This window comes from Chamaea fasciata, unplaced genomic scaffold (genome assembly GCF_029207755.1).
Source record: "Chamaea fasciata isolate MVZ Bird 193981 ecotype frontalis unplaced genomic scaffold, bChaFas1.0.hap1 SCAF_1, whole genome shotgun sequence".
NCBI lineage: Eukaryota > Metazoa > Chordata > Aves > Passeriformes > Sylviidae > Chamaea > Chamaea fasciata.
In genome coordinates, this window is record NW_027094086.1 from 47,921,047 (window position 1) to 47,939,819 (window position 18,773).

The window sequence follows — 18,773 nt, forward strand, 5'->3', positions numbered from 1 at the left end:
ATACTCAGGGAAGCCTTGAGAAGCTGGACATTCCTTCCACTGAGCAGCCCGATAGGCTTCAAAGCATATTTAAGTATAAGCTGTTTTACTATAGAGTGGAAAATATTAATCAGCTCTAGCCATCTAGGGAGACTGTGGTTATCATTAAGAATATGTGGGACACTCATACAAGAATTCTTTTCCCCTGCCCGCTGGACAAGCTCTTTCATATAGTTTATCTGCTTCAACTGCATGCTTTTGAAAAAAAGCTTGACTAACTGAATACTTTCAACTAGAGCTAAAGGCAAACACTCCACTGGAACTTTGCCCTAATCAATAGTAGCAATGTTCATGTCACATGAGAGTCAGAGGATAGAATATGGTGCTTACTGGAGTCAGCAAATAACCTAATTATACTTAGCCTGCTTGAAGAAGGAGACAAGTGAGGTCTGGTCCACCCACATATTAATGCAATCATCATTATCCTTATCCCTTGTTTGCTTTCTGCTTATATTGCAATAAAAACTTGTGCCAAATGGAGAGTGCTACTGACCCCTTGTGGGAGAAATACACATTTTAGGATGCAGACACGTCAGTGGGGAAATCGGCTCAGAATTAAGTTTGTCTCCTTGCCTCCCACAGATTCATTTCCAAGGAAAATGCAGTGAAACAGTAGTGTTTCAAGTGTTTCATTAGTATTGCAAAAGGTCACTATAGTCTCACAAGTGTATAAGCACAATTTTAGACAATTTTACAGAAATTAAGGTTTATTAGCTTCTCTAGGGCAGTCACATAAGCGTCAATAAGTCCTAATTGTAGTAGATACTGCAATGACTTTCCCATAACTTAAAGTTCTGCATTGCTGAAGACTAAAATTTATACATTGCCAGTTGGCAGTTCTCGATTTTTAATGTAATTTAAATTATTTTAATCCATCATAGCATCACTTGCTAAAGACACCAAAAAAACCCCCACATTAATATCTCCTGGAAAGAAAGGACATACTAGTCTGCTGAAAAGTGAACAAACTATTTAAAACCCTGAAGGTATTTTTCAGCCAAAACCTTCTTGTAAGTATCAAGAAAAGTTGGTACGATTCATTCTTGAAAGCAAAAGTTTTCCAACACATGTCACCATCATGAGCAGGGCTGCAAAAAGCACAAGAACTTCAATGATTTTATTTCTGACAACTTATATTTCCTTTCCTTTTTGGTGGAAAACCAAGTCTGAAAAGGAAGGCCAATGCTTTTTATTCCAATACTATTGCTAACCTTTACTCCCTAAATGAAACAGAGTACACGCATGAAGAACCACCCTCTGCATTTGATTCATGTCAAATCCAAAGGAAATCTCCATGCACTTTCACCACTCCCATCAAAAACAGATGATTGCACATGGGATATAGCTGGAATGACTTAGAACAGCAAAGTGCACTATACAAAAAGTAATTGCATTACACAGTATTTCTATTATAAAACTATTATAGTTATTCATTTTGTACAGTATGAAACAGCCTTCTGAAAATCTAAACCCATCAATACCAAACACTAGTAAAACCTGCAGCTTCCACTGCAATCAACAGCAGCAGCAGCTGAAACCCTTGAGACCACAGAGATGAAGTCTTGAACCAGTGCCAGTACTGCTCCCATCATGTTCAGTGAACATGTAAGGAGAAATATGTGAACAGCTTGTAAATCCCAAAGCAAAGAACAAGAGGCTACTTCAAATGTATTTCAACAATTTGCATCAATTATTTTAAAATAAAATTTTTTCAAAAGTATTTGAAAACATTATGTTTTCATACAGATCTGTCATATAAACCAAGGCCGAAGAAACTTGAAAAATGGAAACTGAGAAAGAGAGTAACAAACTTTATTCTGTCAGTTCCTTTTTCAACCTGTACACTAGGACAAATAAAAACACTAAGCCGTATAAGTCTGGTTGATTTTGTTGCCTTTGAGTACATAGATTTTCTTTTTTTTTTTTTTTTACAAACGCATCCATTAAATTGAATCCTAAAAGTACAAACTGTGATGCAGCATCTGTTGTCTCAGAGTATGGAAGTTACTGTATCTGGCAGGAGATGTTTAAACGATCACATTCACGTAGCCAGATCTGTAAAGGCCATTCAATTACAAGTAAACACAGAGTCTAACATACACTTAACAGCAACTCTGGTCAGTGGAACAGTACTATGAACTGCATATTTACAGAAAAATTTGCACATAATCCAGAGATAATTTTAAATCAACGTTTCTGTTGTTACAGCATAATCCACCCTTCCAACTTCTACTGTGCTGCTTTAACAATGGCTGAGTACCTTGGAGATTCAAAGGCACGTAGCACTTCTGATGCTTTCACAGACTCATTCTTCAGGAACATTTTAAAAAAGAACCAGGTTTTTAAAGAACTTTGGACTGCAAAATTTCTCAATAAAGTCTGGTGCACTTTTAAATATTTTATGCCAACAAGTAACGAACTTTGCAAATATTTTTTCAGGTATACAATTTTCTAATTCCACGGTGACATCTAACATCATTACAACTAAGAAGGAGGAAGACAAATTAGCCACCACCCCTTTTCCAATGCTGTGTGCAAAAAATCAGTATTCAGTCCAACTACACTTTTAAATCAAAGCGCTTGAAAAAGTCAGTATACATCTTATATGACAAATTTTACTAACCATAGAGTACATCAGCATTTCCTTTGAAAAGTTTAGACCTTGCTAAGCAGTTTTAAAGTAAGCAATTACATAATGCTATCTGCATACAGAAATACACTACATTCACACAAGCAACCTTAAATTTCTCCAATAAACAGTCATGTCAAAATCTACAGTTTACAGAAAATACAAACTCAGTTTTAACAAAAGCAAAAGTGTTCATTGTGATTCAGTAAAACCTGTTGTCTAACATGAATAGTTTGCGTTCATAAAGACACTAAGGTTGGGACAAATCAAGTATTTCCTAGAAGCTCAAAATGACACAAAGTTTTCTAACCATGAAATGGCATGCAAACATACTGATTTGTTGTTGGTTATTTCTCTCTCACTTACAAAAGATGTACTAGATCAGAGTAAAGCAGGTACTTTTACATGTTATACAATGTCCTTTCCCTCAAACTAAAAAATTTTCTCAGCTGTCTTTGACACAAAAGCTGCTTCTGTAAATTTGAATATCATGCCCTTCAGATCCTCATGACCAATGTAACAATTAAACAACTTTCAGAAAGCTTAACAATATCTAAATTTGCCAATTTTCCTTTACAGAAAGTTTATACAAGTTTATAAATCCTTGGCAAGGGCATTACAACTATATTAATGTCAACTCATTAACTGGATTGAAAAGATTGAAAAGATAGTTGCATTCTGTGAAGACCGTATGGCTGCTGCCCATTCAATAGCTCTATCAAGGCACTGTACAGTCATTAAATCTCTAGTATTCTCCAAGATGTGCTGAAGAACATTGTGAATGTGTTTAAGTTGTTAAAAAGCCCTGAGTCAGAACTTGCGTATTTACCACAGGCTCAGCTATAAAAATGGCACATACTAAAGCTTCTGCACACAACAGTTTAGCTTTGTCAACACAAACAAGTTATGAAATGCAGAAAAAGACAACAGGATGAATTTCAGCAACTTATGCACAGGTATACAATGTACTTTGTGACAAATCACACGCTGCTATTGTACGCAATTTACACAGTAATTTTATAAAGTAAAAAAAAACCTCTGCAATGTATTCAGACATCAAAACTGATGAAGCAAAAGAAAGCCAAGGAATTCCCCATCCCTTCCCAAAGACAACGAACAGTTAGAGAAGAATTCAGCACTTGGACAGAAAGGAGGTAGCACTGCTAAAGGTTAGACTGTAGTGTTGTTGGGGTTTGGTTTTTTTAAGTGAAAACTTGACCCATGCAGCACAAAGAAGAGGATAGGCTCTTCGGTTCACCAGCTGCTACTGGAAGAGTAAAATAAATTTCTGACAATTAGTTTTGTAGAGGAAGCTCAGATCACTAGCTGAAGGCAGCTTCTTCAAACAATTTAGTGTTTACACTAACTGCAGTTGATACTGCTCAAGATAATTACACATGCATAAACCTTCATCTCTAGAAAATATCTACACAATAAGTACTTTTTTATTTTTAAAAGACCATTTCACATCTTTAAAAGAAGCTAAAATACCAATTGTAAGACTATGCTAACAAGGCACAAGTACTTGTGCAAATCTGCTATATTCTCACCCAGTCCAAGTTAAGAACACCACCTACTAATCAAACTTTTACATTTACAAAGTAACTTGTTTGCTATCTCACCAGTGTAGTTTTTGTTATCCACTTCAGGAAAAAGGGATTTGTCCAAACCCCAATATACAAATACAGAGTAATCCAATAAATGGAAAGTAAGTAATAGTAGCCCAGATTTTGAGAAGTGCCATATAAGCTTGGGCCACAATAAGTGATGATACGAGTTTTGAGAGGAAAAAAAAGTCAAAGGCAGTTATACAAAAGTTAACAATCTACAACTATTGAGTTTATTCTGTTGACCTCTTAGGTTGTCTTTAGACTTTAAATCACTGTGTAGTGATATGACTGTTTATGTCCCTTAATGAATGGAAAAAAAAGTATTCTACTTAAACATCTGAGCATACCTCACACTGAACAATACATATTTTTAGGTGTCTCATTACTTGATTCAAGAAACAAATGGAGATATTTCATTCCATTAAATTTCAAAATTGCTATTAAATGCTGGAGAACAGACATAACAAACCTTACAACCCTTACATTCCATGATTTTACAATTAATTAGAGATAAATGCCCTACTGATTTTTTTAATTTTCACTCCCTTCAGGTGAAATTTAGACTTTAATCTTTTGCTGAAGACAGATGCACAGTGATATTTCCTTAACTCTACTATTTGTTATGATCCCCTTTGACTTTCAAGTGAACTTCTCATCCTTCAAATACGTGCTATCCATTTAAACATTCGCACTTCGTGCACACTGCAGAGATAATGACAGAATAAAGTGAATGAGCTTACTGGGTTCCTCAGCAACACTAAGTGCACCTCCTACATCTGAATGCAAAGAGAGGGTCTGAACAGAAATTTATTTCCACAAATTATACCAGATTTGCAGACGTTTTCCCTCATTAAGTTTTTTGAAAGGCAAACTGTATTGCCATCTCCAGACAAAATACAGCTCTTCCTCCTGTCAATAAGAGACCTATATAAATAATTCAAGCATCTTGGTTAGCTTTCCTAGTTTTTCTAATTCAGTTGTTTTTCTTGGCACTGAAATAGCATCAAGCTGACATACTTCAGTTTCAACTGGCACACAGCATTGCTGAATGAGTCCAATCACAAACTCCTATGTAGTCACATACATCAGCTGTGATTGCAGTATAGGACACTAAAGCTGCTCCTACAGCAATACCTTCAGTCATTGTCTCCATTTCCATAGGACTGTGATGGTATTCAAGTAATGAGGATGTTCAACAGTAACTTACATCTTACATCCAGTTTCCTACCCAGGATGCTTCAGAACTGTTCTAACTCAGCTGAATTATTCAACTGATGCTAATTTGGAATACTTTCAAGTATTTCTGGCTTGTTCCAGCAAAAAAGAAATAGGGAAATGCAAACTGCTATACTGAGGTTTCGGTTTTGAGTTGTGTTATCAAGAAGAGATCCACCCTGCATCTGCGCAGACAAGTTTGCAGAGGTCCCCTTGAAGAATTAAGAGGACAAAATACATCTGCCAGAGACAGAGGGAATCAAGATACAAATCTGATGCATGACAAGCTAAAATTTAGAATGGATCATCAAATGGCACATCCTATTATAGAAGTGTTTCCAGGGGAAGCTTGACAAGAAGGCTTACTATAGAGAGTTCAGCTGTCAAACATGCTACCAACATAAAACCCCCAAAAAACCAAACCAAAAAACCTTAGTGACACTCATATTGGCCAAATGAAAATTACAGTGAACACTCAGATGCACGCAGAGTTCAAGTGGAGATACCATAAAGCTGAACTGAAAACAGGCCTTGTATCAAAAACTTTCCAGAACTCCTGGAAATTTTGGTATTTTAGAATAGGACTCAAGAAGTAAAAAAAAGGAAGGCTGTTTCATTTGGTCAAGAATACAGATGCAGATTATCTGAGAACAGACGACTACTAGTATACAAAATAAACCAGACTGCTACAGTGACTCCAGATTGTGATTGTGTCCAATGAAAAAACATGAAAATCATGAGGAACATTTGGAATGCTGGATGAGTATTAAAAACAGCTATTCTAAAGCTGCGTATTACATCACTTCATGGTGTTAAAAGCCACTCTACATACACTTTTCCAATATATCACTGCACTCATTTCCTGGAAAACTTCATTCAGTGTTTAAATCTTATTGCTTAGAGGTTTCTCTATCTTTACAGTTTACTAGTAACAGTCCTCTGAGACATTTGCCAACATTTGCACAGTTCAGGCATATCAATATAAGTTTCAGAAGAGAGACTGATTTCTCTGAAAAGACCACAATTATATCTTTATCCTTACTTGGATCTTTTCCTTAACTATCCTTTTGTCCACATTTTAGATCTATGCAATGAGAATTCAATGATAAACTCATCTTAGCTTCAAGTAAGGCACCAAAGTGACTCCAGCACAGATTTCTTTAATGTTCTGCAAGAGCATGTCCAAATGAAGTCTGCAAAATGGCAAAGAGCTACATGAAAAATGCACTCGGAAAACTGTTGAATCACTTAAGAGGTAAGCACAGATTCCTTTTAGCTACAAGAGATCTAAGGATCAGCATATTTTCTACCACCAGAAAGGATAAAAGGATCCATTTGTTTTCAAAATGTTAATAGTTTGCAGTCCCTAAACCTAACAGTAGCATTTTGGGGATCAGGAGGAACAGCTCTTTATCACATCAGTGACAACAAACTCCTTCAGCCAAATTCAGCTCAGCTAGGCACAGCTCACAGAATCCACTGTTCTGTCAGCAGTATTACTCAGTAATGCTCACAGATAAGTTTTACCCTACTTAGATGGATAATCAATATTAAATATTCTCTTTTGCTGTTGACACTGTTTGCCTGGAGACAATAAAACTCAAAAAGAAAGGAAATTTTGCAAAATCTGTTTTTTCTGAATTCACAGACCCACAAATTTTAAACAGCTCCACATGTATGTGTTTCTACACAACGGATCAAATTCACTCATCTTAAAGGGTAACTGACCCACTGCTCAAATGTTCTCCTTTCCACTCACATTAAAAGCAATTCCATGGAAAGTCAAGAATTTAGCAGAATTATGAAGCTCACTGTTCAAGTCACTTAGCTTGAACCTGTTAGACTAAAGTGCAGTTTTGGAAATATAATGCTTCTAAAACAGATTTTTCTTTTTACTGCTTCCTATACAACCCATCCTCTGGAACAAAAGGCATGATAAAGTCAGAATTACCTTAACATTGTATTCTGAGGCATGACCTTATGGGAATAGTATATTAATTACTACTGTGTATATATTTTGTATTGATTTTTCATGACTGTGTATTTCAAGACAGAAATTACTGTGAATCAGAACTGTCACAGGAAATGCCGACACTCTCCAGAAAAGCATAAAGCAAAAAAAATCCTACATGTTTATGTTTGGCAGTAACTGACAATATAAAAAAGAATTCCCTTACATCACTTGACTCTGATACATACATGGTACACATGAACAAAACCAAAATAAGATTGCCCCTTTAAACTTTAAGGGGAAGAAGAAGACAAAAACGAAAAAAAGGACTGCTTTAAATTAGCATTAGGCTTAAGATGTTTTTTAAGAGTAAAGCTACAAGCTGACTGTTCAAATACTGTTTCTTTTATTTGGTGTTTTCACAGTCTTTAAACAATTACTATGTAACAAACTTGTGCTACAGTATTAGAAATGTTTTCAACAGAACCCTTTACTGCCTTTCAAACTTACAGAGGTTTAAACCATCAACATGTCCTTACTCTTTGACAACCTAGTAAAAGCCACCGGCCCCTGCTCAATACAGAAGGATCCTCCGCTCGATTGCCTTGCGGCATATGGGGCACTCGCTCATTCGGTCTCCACAAAGCTGACATGTCCCATGGCCACACAGGAAGATCATGTTCTTCAGGCGGTCCAGACACACAGGACACATGGTCTGGAAGAGATTTCGACAGGTTACATAGTCAGTGGTAGTAGTTATACAGTACTGTATATGCAACATAAAAAATTGCTGAAATTTAACAACAAATATGTCATCCTAAACATAGCAGATAATTGCCATAGCCACTAAGCTAAATTGGGCTTTTTTTTTGAATCCTATTTTTATTCCACACTGACTTAAAATATGTGGGCTTTTCCAACTCCATAATGACACAAACAACTACATAGCTTTTTTTCTAAATATGATTCCTTTAATTGAGGCAATCCAGTACTAGGCTGACATCATATTTTCAATATCATTACACAAGTTTGCAAAATTAAAACACTCTAGAAAAACATTCTCCTTTACATCACGTAATCTTCCAGGAAACAAAACATTAACAGCTTGATGTATGCAATGCTTGGGTAATGATTTACAAATTTCTTCTCAGGCTACCTAGCCATTCATATACTTACCTGTAAACACCACACGCTCAACACCCGCAGAAGGAATAAAAATGTTGCATAATCAATATGATATAGTTATATAGTTACTACTATTTTATAAAAATATAGTTACTTTGTTTGTGGATGTTATCTAGATTTTTAAACAAAAGAACACCTCAAGTTTCAAATAAAGAACAGTTTAGTAAATCCGTAAATTTCACTCAAAACAGCAGCACAGCAAACTTTTAAAATCAGTTTTAATTGCTGAACGTGAAGTGATAGTCAATACCCAAAGCTCTTCAACAGCAAAATTCATTTTGTACCAAGCCACTAAGGAACAATGTCCTTCACCTTTTGTCATGTGCAGAAATTGAAGTTTTCATAAGGCATGTTCCTTCACCATGAACATATTGCACTCATATTAGGATTTCATTTATAACAGTTTATCAAATGTTAGTAAATGAATAGATGTTACAACAGATGAAGATTGTTAAGACCATTCTATAGATCAGATCAAATCAAAGATGTCTTCATATCTGAGACATACTACATGTACCTAACAATTATAAATGTTGATCTCATACATAACATGAAATACTGACAAAGGCTTGTATTTCAAATACAAATTCATTTTATCACCATCTTGCACCCATGACTTGCTCTTGTATTCCTCAACTGGGCTTTGCTTCAATTTGTTCACAGCATGAGAGAGAATCCACACCAAGGTAACCTATTCAGAAAAAACCTATAGCCTGTTTTCTATGAAATCAATAGGTATTACTTCCTAGGGTAGATAGCTTAATTGAAGACCAAAAAAATTCACCATATTACTGCCTAAGAGTTTAAATTGGCATGGAATCTGGCCAAATTACTATTTCAATCTCCAGGATACTACTATTATGGCCTAACAGGAAAATAAAACTTCCAGGTAAAACCTTAGGTCAATTTATGCTCAAAAAAAGCCCTGAAGGGGAGTACGCTCAGCTTTGCCAGAATTTCCACAGTACTGTAACAAAACATTCTCAAACTAAAAATCTACAGAAGACTACTGACTGTCAGCCAGTCCTGCTCACTTTTCCATTCACATTAAGTCATCACCTTCACATCCCACACATCAATGGGACCTTTAAGAGTATTCCTCCTTCAGTAACTCACAGACTTGAAGTATAAGTGAAACAGCTATTTCCAATGCAATGAATACACAGCTGTGTTACAAGTGTCTAACTTGACAGCATTGGCATGATGATCTTTCACGAAGGACTGACAAAACAAACATCTCATCTTTGGGAAAATCCCAATGTGTAGCCTTTACTCTATGTTTTAGCTAATTATTTTCTTTTGTGTCTAAATATAATGTCAGAATTACTGAAGTTACAAGGGTCTGTTTCTCTCCACATGCTACACCATCGTTTAAAAATTAAACCATCCATTAAGGCACACAGAAATAATAAAAAAATACAATCTGTTGAAACACCATTACTTCAAACTGTTTCATTCAGTAAAGGACAGAAATCCCAACATTTTCATCCCACTGATAAGCAGTATTAGAAAATTGCCCTATTTCTCCTGCCTAGTACAAAAGCAGAGTATATAAAATACATTAGCAGTTTAACTTCGTAACATGATACTATCTTAAACCTTAAGTTCCTTCACACAGTAGGAGGACTCAGTTGGCAGAATAACAAGCTTCCTGTTTGCTACACAATTCTCTTCTGACAGGCTCTTCTCAATTAGTTCAGCAGTCTCCCAGTGGGATACAAGCCCAAATAACTGCGTTTTATCCAACTCTGAAGGAGAATTCCTTACTTAACCACCACCTTAACATGTACTTTTACAGTGAAAGAAAACTCACTGCAAGCCTTATGCTCCATTTGGGGAGTAGAAAATAATGAGTGAGAAATAAGCAGCATCTGTAACTATTGTACTATTCATTAGAACATCCTCTGCATGAAATCCCATTTTTTATCTGCCTGAAACATTTGACTCCAATCTTTTGAAGGAAAACAAATAGCATAAAACAGCACTATGCCTATTCTGTATGTGAATTACTTCTTCAGGTAAGTACTCTGGGAAAGTGCTCATTGCACTTGAAGTATAACTGGGTTTGGAACTCATATAATTTTTTGTCACTAACAAGGTGTTTTAAACGGCTTGAAGTATCAATTCCTCACTATGAAAAACAGTTTTTACAACAATATATAGGTGCACAGTGACAAAATAAATTTATTTTTAAGGAAGAAGAAAGTGATGTAAGTATGGTGAAGGAACATACGTAAGGTATTAGATGGATGATGATGATTATGTATGAAATGGAGTGAAGGTATTGCAATTACAGTCAAAAGGGTTCACATTCAGGGAACGCCTGAAGAATGGTGTGGTCATCAGATGTGGGAGATTCTGTTGACATCAGCATCACCTCTGCTTGGCACCAGAAATAGTTTTAAAAGCTTGCTGCTGCACTAACATATTAGATTATCATTGAAGGTATGAGTTGAAACAAAGGCTTATACCTGCTGAAAGAGAACAAATTAATTTTAAGTAGAAAAATATCAATTGAACACAAAGACTGAACTGTTACAGCACAAATCAAAAGAATACACAATTACAGTGGAATGCTGTGCATAACTTCAAGCACAAATTTAAAAGATGAGATGATCAATTTTAATCAAATCCAATTTGCTACTCACAAATATGATATAACTTGCCCTGTCACAAGACTAAGCACAAAAGGCACAAAAGAAAATGCAGGAGCCTCAAGCCAAGAGGCACACAAAGAATGACCAGAACCATCTCTTTCTAGTCACAGGCACTGAACAATTCTGACTGCTGGCTAGCAAAGTCCCAAAGGTTAGATAACATCATAGAGAATAAAACAGCACCTAAGGAAAACTGACAAAAAATGCCCTGAGATCACATCTAATCAAGAAGAAGAACTATAACATAGAGTCATTTTCTTCTCACATGCCTATACATAAGAATATCAGATGATCCTAACAGAACTCTAATCCTCTACAACCCCTAAAGTACCCTGAAAAAATGTATCTGAAGAAAACAGATTACTTGCATTTAAGCATGCATCTGGCATCTTTTGCATGTATAATTTCAAATGCCAAAAGAATAACCTTATTCTTTCCACTCAATGCTAAAAAAAGTAAAGCAGAAGCTAAACAGTGGATGCAAGACATCAGAGATGACAGTAACATCTGGAGATTCCAGTAAGACAGACATCCATTTTCAAATTACAATCTTCAATCTGCATGTTCTTTACAGATAAAAACTACACAGGAAACTGTTTTGAATTTTTATTACTGGTGTGCTGGGCCAGTCACCATATGACAGGAACAGCTCTTCACAGACACTCAGTTGAGCATATCAACTCTCAAATTTAAGGCATTTAGAAAAACAAGTCCTACAACTGGCAATCTAAACATTCTAGCCCCGGCTTTTATGCACATGAACAGCTGAAACAACTACCAGGACTAGATGTGATGCTGCCGTCACTGAAGTATTATGGACTCCTGTAAGCCTACCAGAGGAAAAGGCACCGCAATTTCGTGTATCCATGAAAAGTTTCTTCCAATTGTGTTATACACATGGAAGCAAAAAGTCACATTATCAGGATTCTAAGAGAGCAAGCTCATTAAGGAGTTAGATGCTCCAGATCCCTTACTGCTCAAAGATCTGCAATCACTATACCAAATTACTACAATAAACCTTAACATCTAAATTCCAAATATTTTAGTTACATGCATAATAATTTCAAAGTTTTAACTTTGCACCCACACAGTTTTTTGAAGAATGTGTTCACTATACCCTTTGTAAGACAGATAACTGTCCGCCATTTTACCAAGGCAGTTAATGAACGGACAAGTCAAGGTTAAGGTAGATACAGAACAGTGAAGATGATCTATTTTTATCACAGCTTCTGCTATACCTACATATTCAGGTCAGCTAAACAGTCAGAGAACGTACTGACTGGGTAGAGCATCCATTTTTAGTCACATCAACACACATGCTCTAATAGATGGATTATCAAACATGGCACTTGATTTTTTTTCTTTTAACCCTGTACATAGAGGACATACAAGCCACATCACACCAAAAATATCAGTCTTTTAACTAAAGATTAAGACCTGATGCACTTCAACATGTCATTTTTGTTTTAAATAATAGAGGATGCATTGGGTTTTTCAATCAAGTGGTTCATGCCCTTAGTGGTTCTTACAATTTTTATCCAGCATTTTTACCTGTTCCTTGATGTCTTGCAACTGTTGCTGCAGCTTCTGTACATCTGCATTGACATTAGTGTTGTCTTTGTCCTTCTGCAAAACTGGAATGTTTCCACTTGCTGTAACATTAGAAGAACATAAAGATACATCATTACACAGCAATCTAACAAACCAGGAATAATTATTTCCAGTGTCACAGTTACAATTTTTCAATTACCTCAAAAAAATGTTAGTCAACCATCTTTGATAATCTAATAAATCCATTACACCATCACTGCAGCTCAAAAAAGAATTTCTTTGAGTTTAGTGGCAACACTTCTTTGACAAGTATTTCCATAATGATTATGCTTGTAGTCCCTTAATGTTCACAGAATTCTTATTTGTCAGTAAAGTTCCTAACATAAATATTTTTTGCACATGTTTAAAGAAAAAAAAGCCAAATTCCTTGACACTGAAATGACTTTTTTATCTACAGAGATCACTCTATTTGGTGTTCAAAGTTGCCCAAGTGTCTTGGAAGTAGTTTGTTCAAAATTTGAACAAGCTCAGATTAATATTCCTATATTTGACTGATCTGGGAAGCAATATTACTATATGAAAGAAAAATTGTCAAGTCTTAAATTTCCAGTGTGAGTACTGAAAACCTGATTTTAATGACTGTTTTTATATTTATGTATTTCAAAACATTATGACAAGAATGAACTAATATTCCAATTCTTATAAACTCAACTAAGATACCGTGTACCACATACACACACACAGAGCAAATACAAATAATTCATAGAAATTACTCAAATAAGTGACAAGAAGTTTAAAAACTGGTCAAAGGAAGAGATGTAAAACCGGACATTCTCTCAGGAAAGTTACTTGTACCTAGATGCAAAATACTTACCATTCCTTCAGAGTACCAGAGGTAAAAAAAATTTCTTTGCTCATTTGCACAATCACAGATAATCTTCAGCTTTTACTTCTTAGGGCATTAGTAAGTAGCCAAGTCATCACACATTTTTGATTCTACTCCGAATGCTGGAAGCAATTCTCCAGTGTAATGACTGCTGGTGTTACCACATTGGCTGCTACCAATGCAGAAAGTAGTGCAAACAGCAAAGCAAACGGAGACCTGGGTTAACACTGTTTCCATTGAACTTCTCTTCAGAAAGGAGAGAAATACTTAGATCATTTAAGAGAATGAGAGAATAAGTTGGTGGAGGAACGTGAAAGAGTATGGGCTCTGGAGTCACTCACAAATATCATCACTGGTATCTTCTGTACCTTTCCCTCCGCAGCACATTATGAAAGGCACTCTTCGCTCAACCACTGCCCGACACTGCACACACTTCTTCATCAAGCTTGCACAATCTGAGGGAACAGAGAAATAAATCGACTCAAAATCTTCCCACTTAATTTTTCTTTTTTTCTATCCATATTTGTTTATTCAGAGTAACTGTACAGCAATGACTTAACAGGTACTACAAAGAACTACTTGAGTTCATCTTCACATGATTTTCTGCAAATCATGTGTAGATAAACTAAACAATGACAAGACACCTAAACAATGTCCTGTTTGGGATTCAAAATAAATCTATTCCCTATCTCCTTTTAAGATAATTCAAGTGAACAGGTTCCTCTTTCTCCAAATGGATGTCTAGTCCACAAGAATTACAGAAGTTAAAAGGCAATTACACATTTGAGACCAGAACTTCCAAGAATCTCCTGGCTATCCACTTTTTGCTTTACAACAAAGGATCTCATTGTTCTACTGCTCCAGGGGCAACAAGGTACAGCTCTTTACCCTTAAGAGTAAACCTACATCTTTTGATATAATCCTAGGGCTAAAGGCAAGTCATTGTCTCATAAATGCTAAAAGGTTACTGTGAATCAAGAGAGTGGGTCCTAAAAAATACACAAACTTTAAAACTCTCTTGTCCTGCTTGAACAAGATGTCCAGAAAAAAATCCGGAAAGAAATAATCTACAACTGTTAAACCTTTTGCTGTCCTTGTTACAGCTTAGACTTGGTAACGTGTACTGCGCTGCTGAAATCCTTCACCACAGTAATCAATCTTTTTGTTGTCTTCTTTCCTGGGAAACGATTCAAAAACACTTCTCTCATCATCTTTCATCTGCAGACAGTGAAAGAGGCCAGATCAGGCTAACTACAGTCATTGATTCGATGTCAGCTGCCTCAGAACAGAGGAAGAAACCAGACTTCTTTAGCAAGTATAAGTAAGCAGTCACTCATGGGAACAATTACCTTCCCTCTTATGTAGATCCTCATCAACAAGCACTGCTCTTCTCTAGGGAACTGACCCTTCAACAAAGTCCTGAAATGTCTGGAGACAAGGTGATAGCTGCATTCTCATCCACATATACTCAAAACCAAAAAATTTCTGGAGATCTCCTATGTATTTTTCCACTACACGGGATAAATCAAAGTGAACCATAACTGGTGCTCTTTGTAAAGATGTATGACGTTACTTTTGGGGGGAAAATACAGCCCTTGTGCAAATCTGTAGGTTAGTAATGAAGTATACTAAGTATTTATTTACAATATTTTTAAGACACTATTTGCATATCTGAATGCCTTCAAAAAGTTGCAACAAAACAACAAAATTAATTATAATTACTTCTAAAGTGCTAACTATATGTAGGAGGCTTCTATAACATGAGAAAGCCTAGTCCCAGTTAAATAATTCAGATGACAGAGCACACAGTTCCTAAATTTTTGAAAATCTCCACTTAGTCCTCCAATTGTTACCAGCATGATAAATAATGCCAAAATTCTGATGACCACACCTGCCTACCAAGTAAATTGAACCTGTAATCAGATTACTAATGACCTATTAGCAATCTGATTAAAAACATTCTGTTTCACGATTACTTCTAGAAGAGGTTTTGTAAAGTTACTTACTCTCACAGGCACACATATGACCACAAGGCTGGAAGAGCACTGCTGCCTTTTTGTCTGAACATACTACGCATTCTTCAATCTGTAAAGAACAACACACACACTTGAGCAAAGTGTATCTCCTGCTCTCTACATTAATTTGCAAGGCATGTGGGCTTCAAGAATCTCCATCTAGTGGGGGTTTTAACTACTTCAGCATCTCAAAATGCAACTTAAATGAGTTATCACACTAACTTCTAAGAACAGGTATTTGTTGGCAATTTTTACATGTTCAGTACAATGATAGGCACAGAGAAGCATAAATTGCTTTTTCTTTTTTCTTTTCTCCATCTTTATTCCATCACAGATACTGAAATGAGGGTTGACCAGCCTGGAGAAGAGAGGTCTCCAGGAAGATGTTGTTACAGCCTTTCTGCGCTTAAAGGGTGCTTATAAGAAAGATGGGAACAAACTTTTTTGCTGTGCTTGTTGCAGCAGTACAGAGGGTAATAGTTTTAGACTAAAAGAAAGCCAACTTGGACTAGATATAAGAAAGAAACTTTTTATGATAAGGGTCATGAAACACTGGAACAGGTTACCCAGAGTGGTAGTAGATGATCCATCCCTGGAAACATTCAAGGTCAGGCTGGACAGGGCTCTGAGCAACCTGATCTCATTGAAGATGCCCCTGCTCATTGCATGGTATTAGGTGTCAGTTACAAGACTGATTTTAAAGGCCCCTTCCAACATTCTATGATCGTATGAAATTCACTTAAAAGGTACTTTTACAGAAATGTTTTAATATTCTGGGTTAGGGTTTCTCAAGTCCTTTTATGTGAGAGCTGTATATATCATTGAATCATCGAATGGTTTGGGTTGGAAAGGACCTTAAAGATCCTCAAGTTCCAACCCTTGCCAGGGGCAGGAACACCTTCCACTAGACCATGTTACTCAGGGCTCCATCCAACCTGGCCTTGAACACTGCCAGGGATAGGGCATATACAGTATAATCATAGACATCACATAAAATTCCATTTATACTGGCCTGGACCACCCCTTCCAGTACATAGAACTGTTGTCCTGATTCATTCATTTCTTAGCCTTGCAGATACTACTGTAAGTTTTTATACAGAAAATATATGAGAAGTATTGACCAGATACTCCTATCTTTCAAACTAATTCAGCAAAAGGAATCAAAGGATTCCTTTTATTCACAAAGCTTAGCTTTCACCTGGGAAAGCTGATTTCCACAGATTAGCTTCTTTAGATGGGTGAGTAGGGGCAGAACCCTCACTTTGCTGCTCCAAATCACGCAGTGGCAGAACTCTTTCACTGACTATAAAGGAAGTCTAGAGAAAAGGAGCTCCCACTAGGTTAACATTTGGCTTTTGAACATACTCAATGCAGAACAGTGAACAGTGTAAGAAGAATAAGAGAGTGAGCAGTAAAAACAGCGCAACTTTACATTTACAATTCTTATACTGACTCCGAGATGGAGGAAAAAACAACATACCACAGAAGCAGACTAATCAAATATGTTTGGGAAAAGTAAAAAAAAAAAAAAACAAAACACCAAACCACAACCCAACCAACCAAAGGAAAAAAAAACCCCAAAAGCCAAAAAACCACAACCAAACAAAAAAAACCCCAAAGCCAATCCAAAACCAAACATAAATCCAAGTGCTGAACACTATTTCTTTTTTTGACAGGTTAAAAAAAACAAACAAACAAAAACAAACAAAACAGGACAAGACTTGGTGATTACAAGGAATAAAAGAACACCCAAGCAGAAAAGCAGGGGGAATGTACCCATATAGTCAAAACTACTTGGGAGTAGCCATTTGAGAAACCTTGGTCTCCAAAATAGGGCATGACTGGTTGATTCTCTGAAGGAAAAAGACAGTGTAATGAAACTCATGTTTCCAAAGAAAAAGAAGGTGAAAGCTGAAAGTAGTTATTAACTATTAACTACAGAAACAAGTACATATTAACTCAGTTTACAGGCAAATCATTTTTCAAGCAGCCCTAAGGAATAGAAGAACTCAATATTACTGAGGGAAATTATACTTCAGAAAAAACAGTAATTTATCCTAACATGAAGAAAAGATATCATGGCAGGGCAGAAATAGTCTATTTCAACAATGCATCCCCAGGTGACTGTATTAGGAACTCTGAGGACCTGAACGATAAAGACATTGCAAGGCAGGGAGAGGTAGGAATGACAGTCAAACAGAAAAGAACAAGATATCATTATGATGCAAAATTAATTCCATCCAGTGAGACACATGTAAGGCATAATAATACCACATAAAAGAAGATGTATATTTCTTTGACCTCTTTTTCCTTTTTTTTTTTTTTCACTTTTCCATTATAAAAAAAAAAAAGAACCAATAAATTTCAGAGGTTTTTACCTTTGTCCTAGACTGAACTTGTTCTTTACAGATGAGGCATTTTTTCACCCGTGGTGAGCACAAAGAACATGTGGCAATGTGGCCACATGGGCCGAACAGAGTATCTCTCTTCATGTCTGAACACACCATACATTCTTCTAAGGTTTCAGAATCATTGTTGATCATAGACGGACTTCGGGAACCAACCTGGCCACTACAAAGAAACCTTGCAGTCAAACTTTTAAGAATTAAAAATCCCACTCAATTTAAAATGCACATCAACTGGTTGCTTATATACTCCTATGCACTCGGGCATCAATGTATGATCATAAAGCAATGAACTGCCTTTTCCAGTATGGACACTGGACACTTGGAGTGCAAGGTCACACACTCGGATAATGCATTATACAGAAACAGGACACACAAGTCAGGATATGGTGTCGTGAACGTAAGAAGTCCCTCCCTCCGGCGCTGAGAGCTTGCTTTACTAACAGAGCCGTGCCCTGTGATTCCGATGGGCACACGCAGCACCCGGGCCTCGCCCGTCCCCACGCGTGGCAGTGCCGGGCCCCGGGCCGGAGCTCCGCGCTGCGCTGGCCCGCAGGGGGCGCGCGTGCCCAACCTCCCGCAGCCCCCGCCACGGGACGAGGCCGGGACGCACGGACACACACGAAGACT

General features: G+C 36.7%; 1 protein-coding gene across 3 annotated transcripts in view; it reads right to left on the reverse strand.

Moving 5' to 3' along the window:
- Positions 1–1,834: 1,834 nt before the first annotated feature.
- Positions 1,835–18,773, reverse strand: part of MIB1 (MIB E3 ubiquitin protein ligase 1) — a 77,014-nt gene continuing 60,075 nt past the window's right edge. For 2 of the 3 annotated variants that reach the window (XM_066182573.1, XM_066182557.1), the window contains exons 17-21: positions 18,117–18,309; positions 15,730–15,808; positions 14,065–14,178; positions 12,838–12,938; positions 1,835–8,159 (exon numbers count right to left, since the gene is read on the reverse strand). In XM_066182573.1, coding sequence (XP_066038670.1) covers positions 8,019–8,159; positions 12,838–12,938; positions 14,065–14,178; positions 15,730–15,808; positions 18,117–18,309 — 628 coding nt within the window. In that variant the 3' untranslated portion in view covers positions 1,835–8,018. The remainder of the gene's footprint in view (positions 8,160–12,837; positions 12,939–14,064; positions 14,179–15,729; positions 15,809–18,116; positions 18,310–18,773) is intronic. The other variant, XM_066182565.1, reaches the window with a different exon arrangement.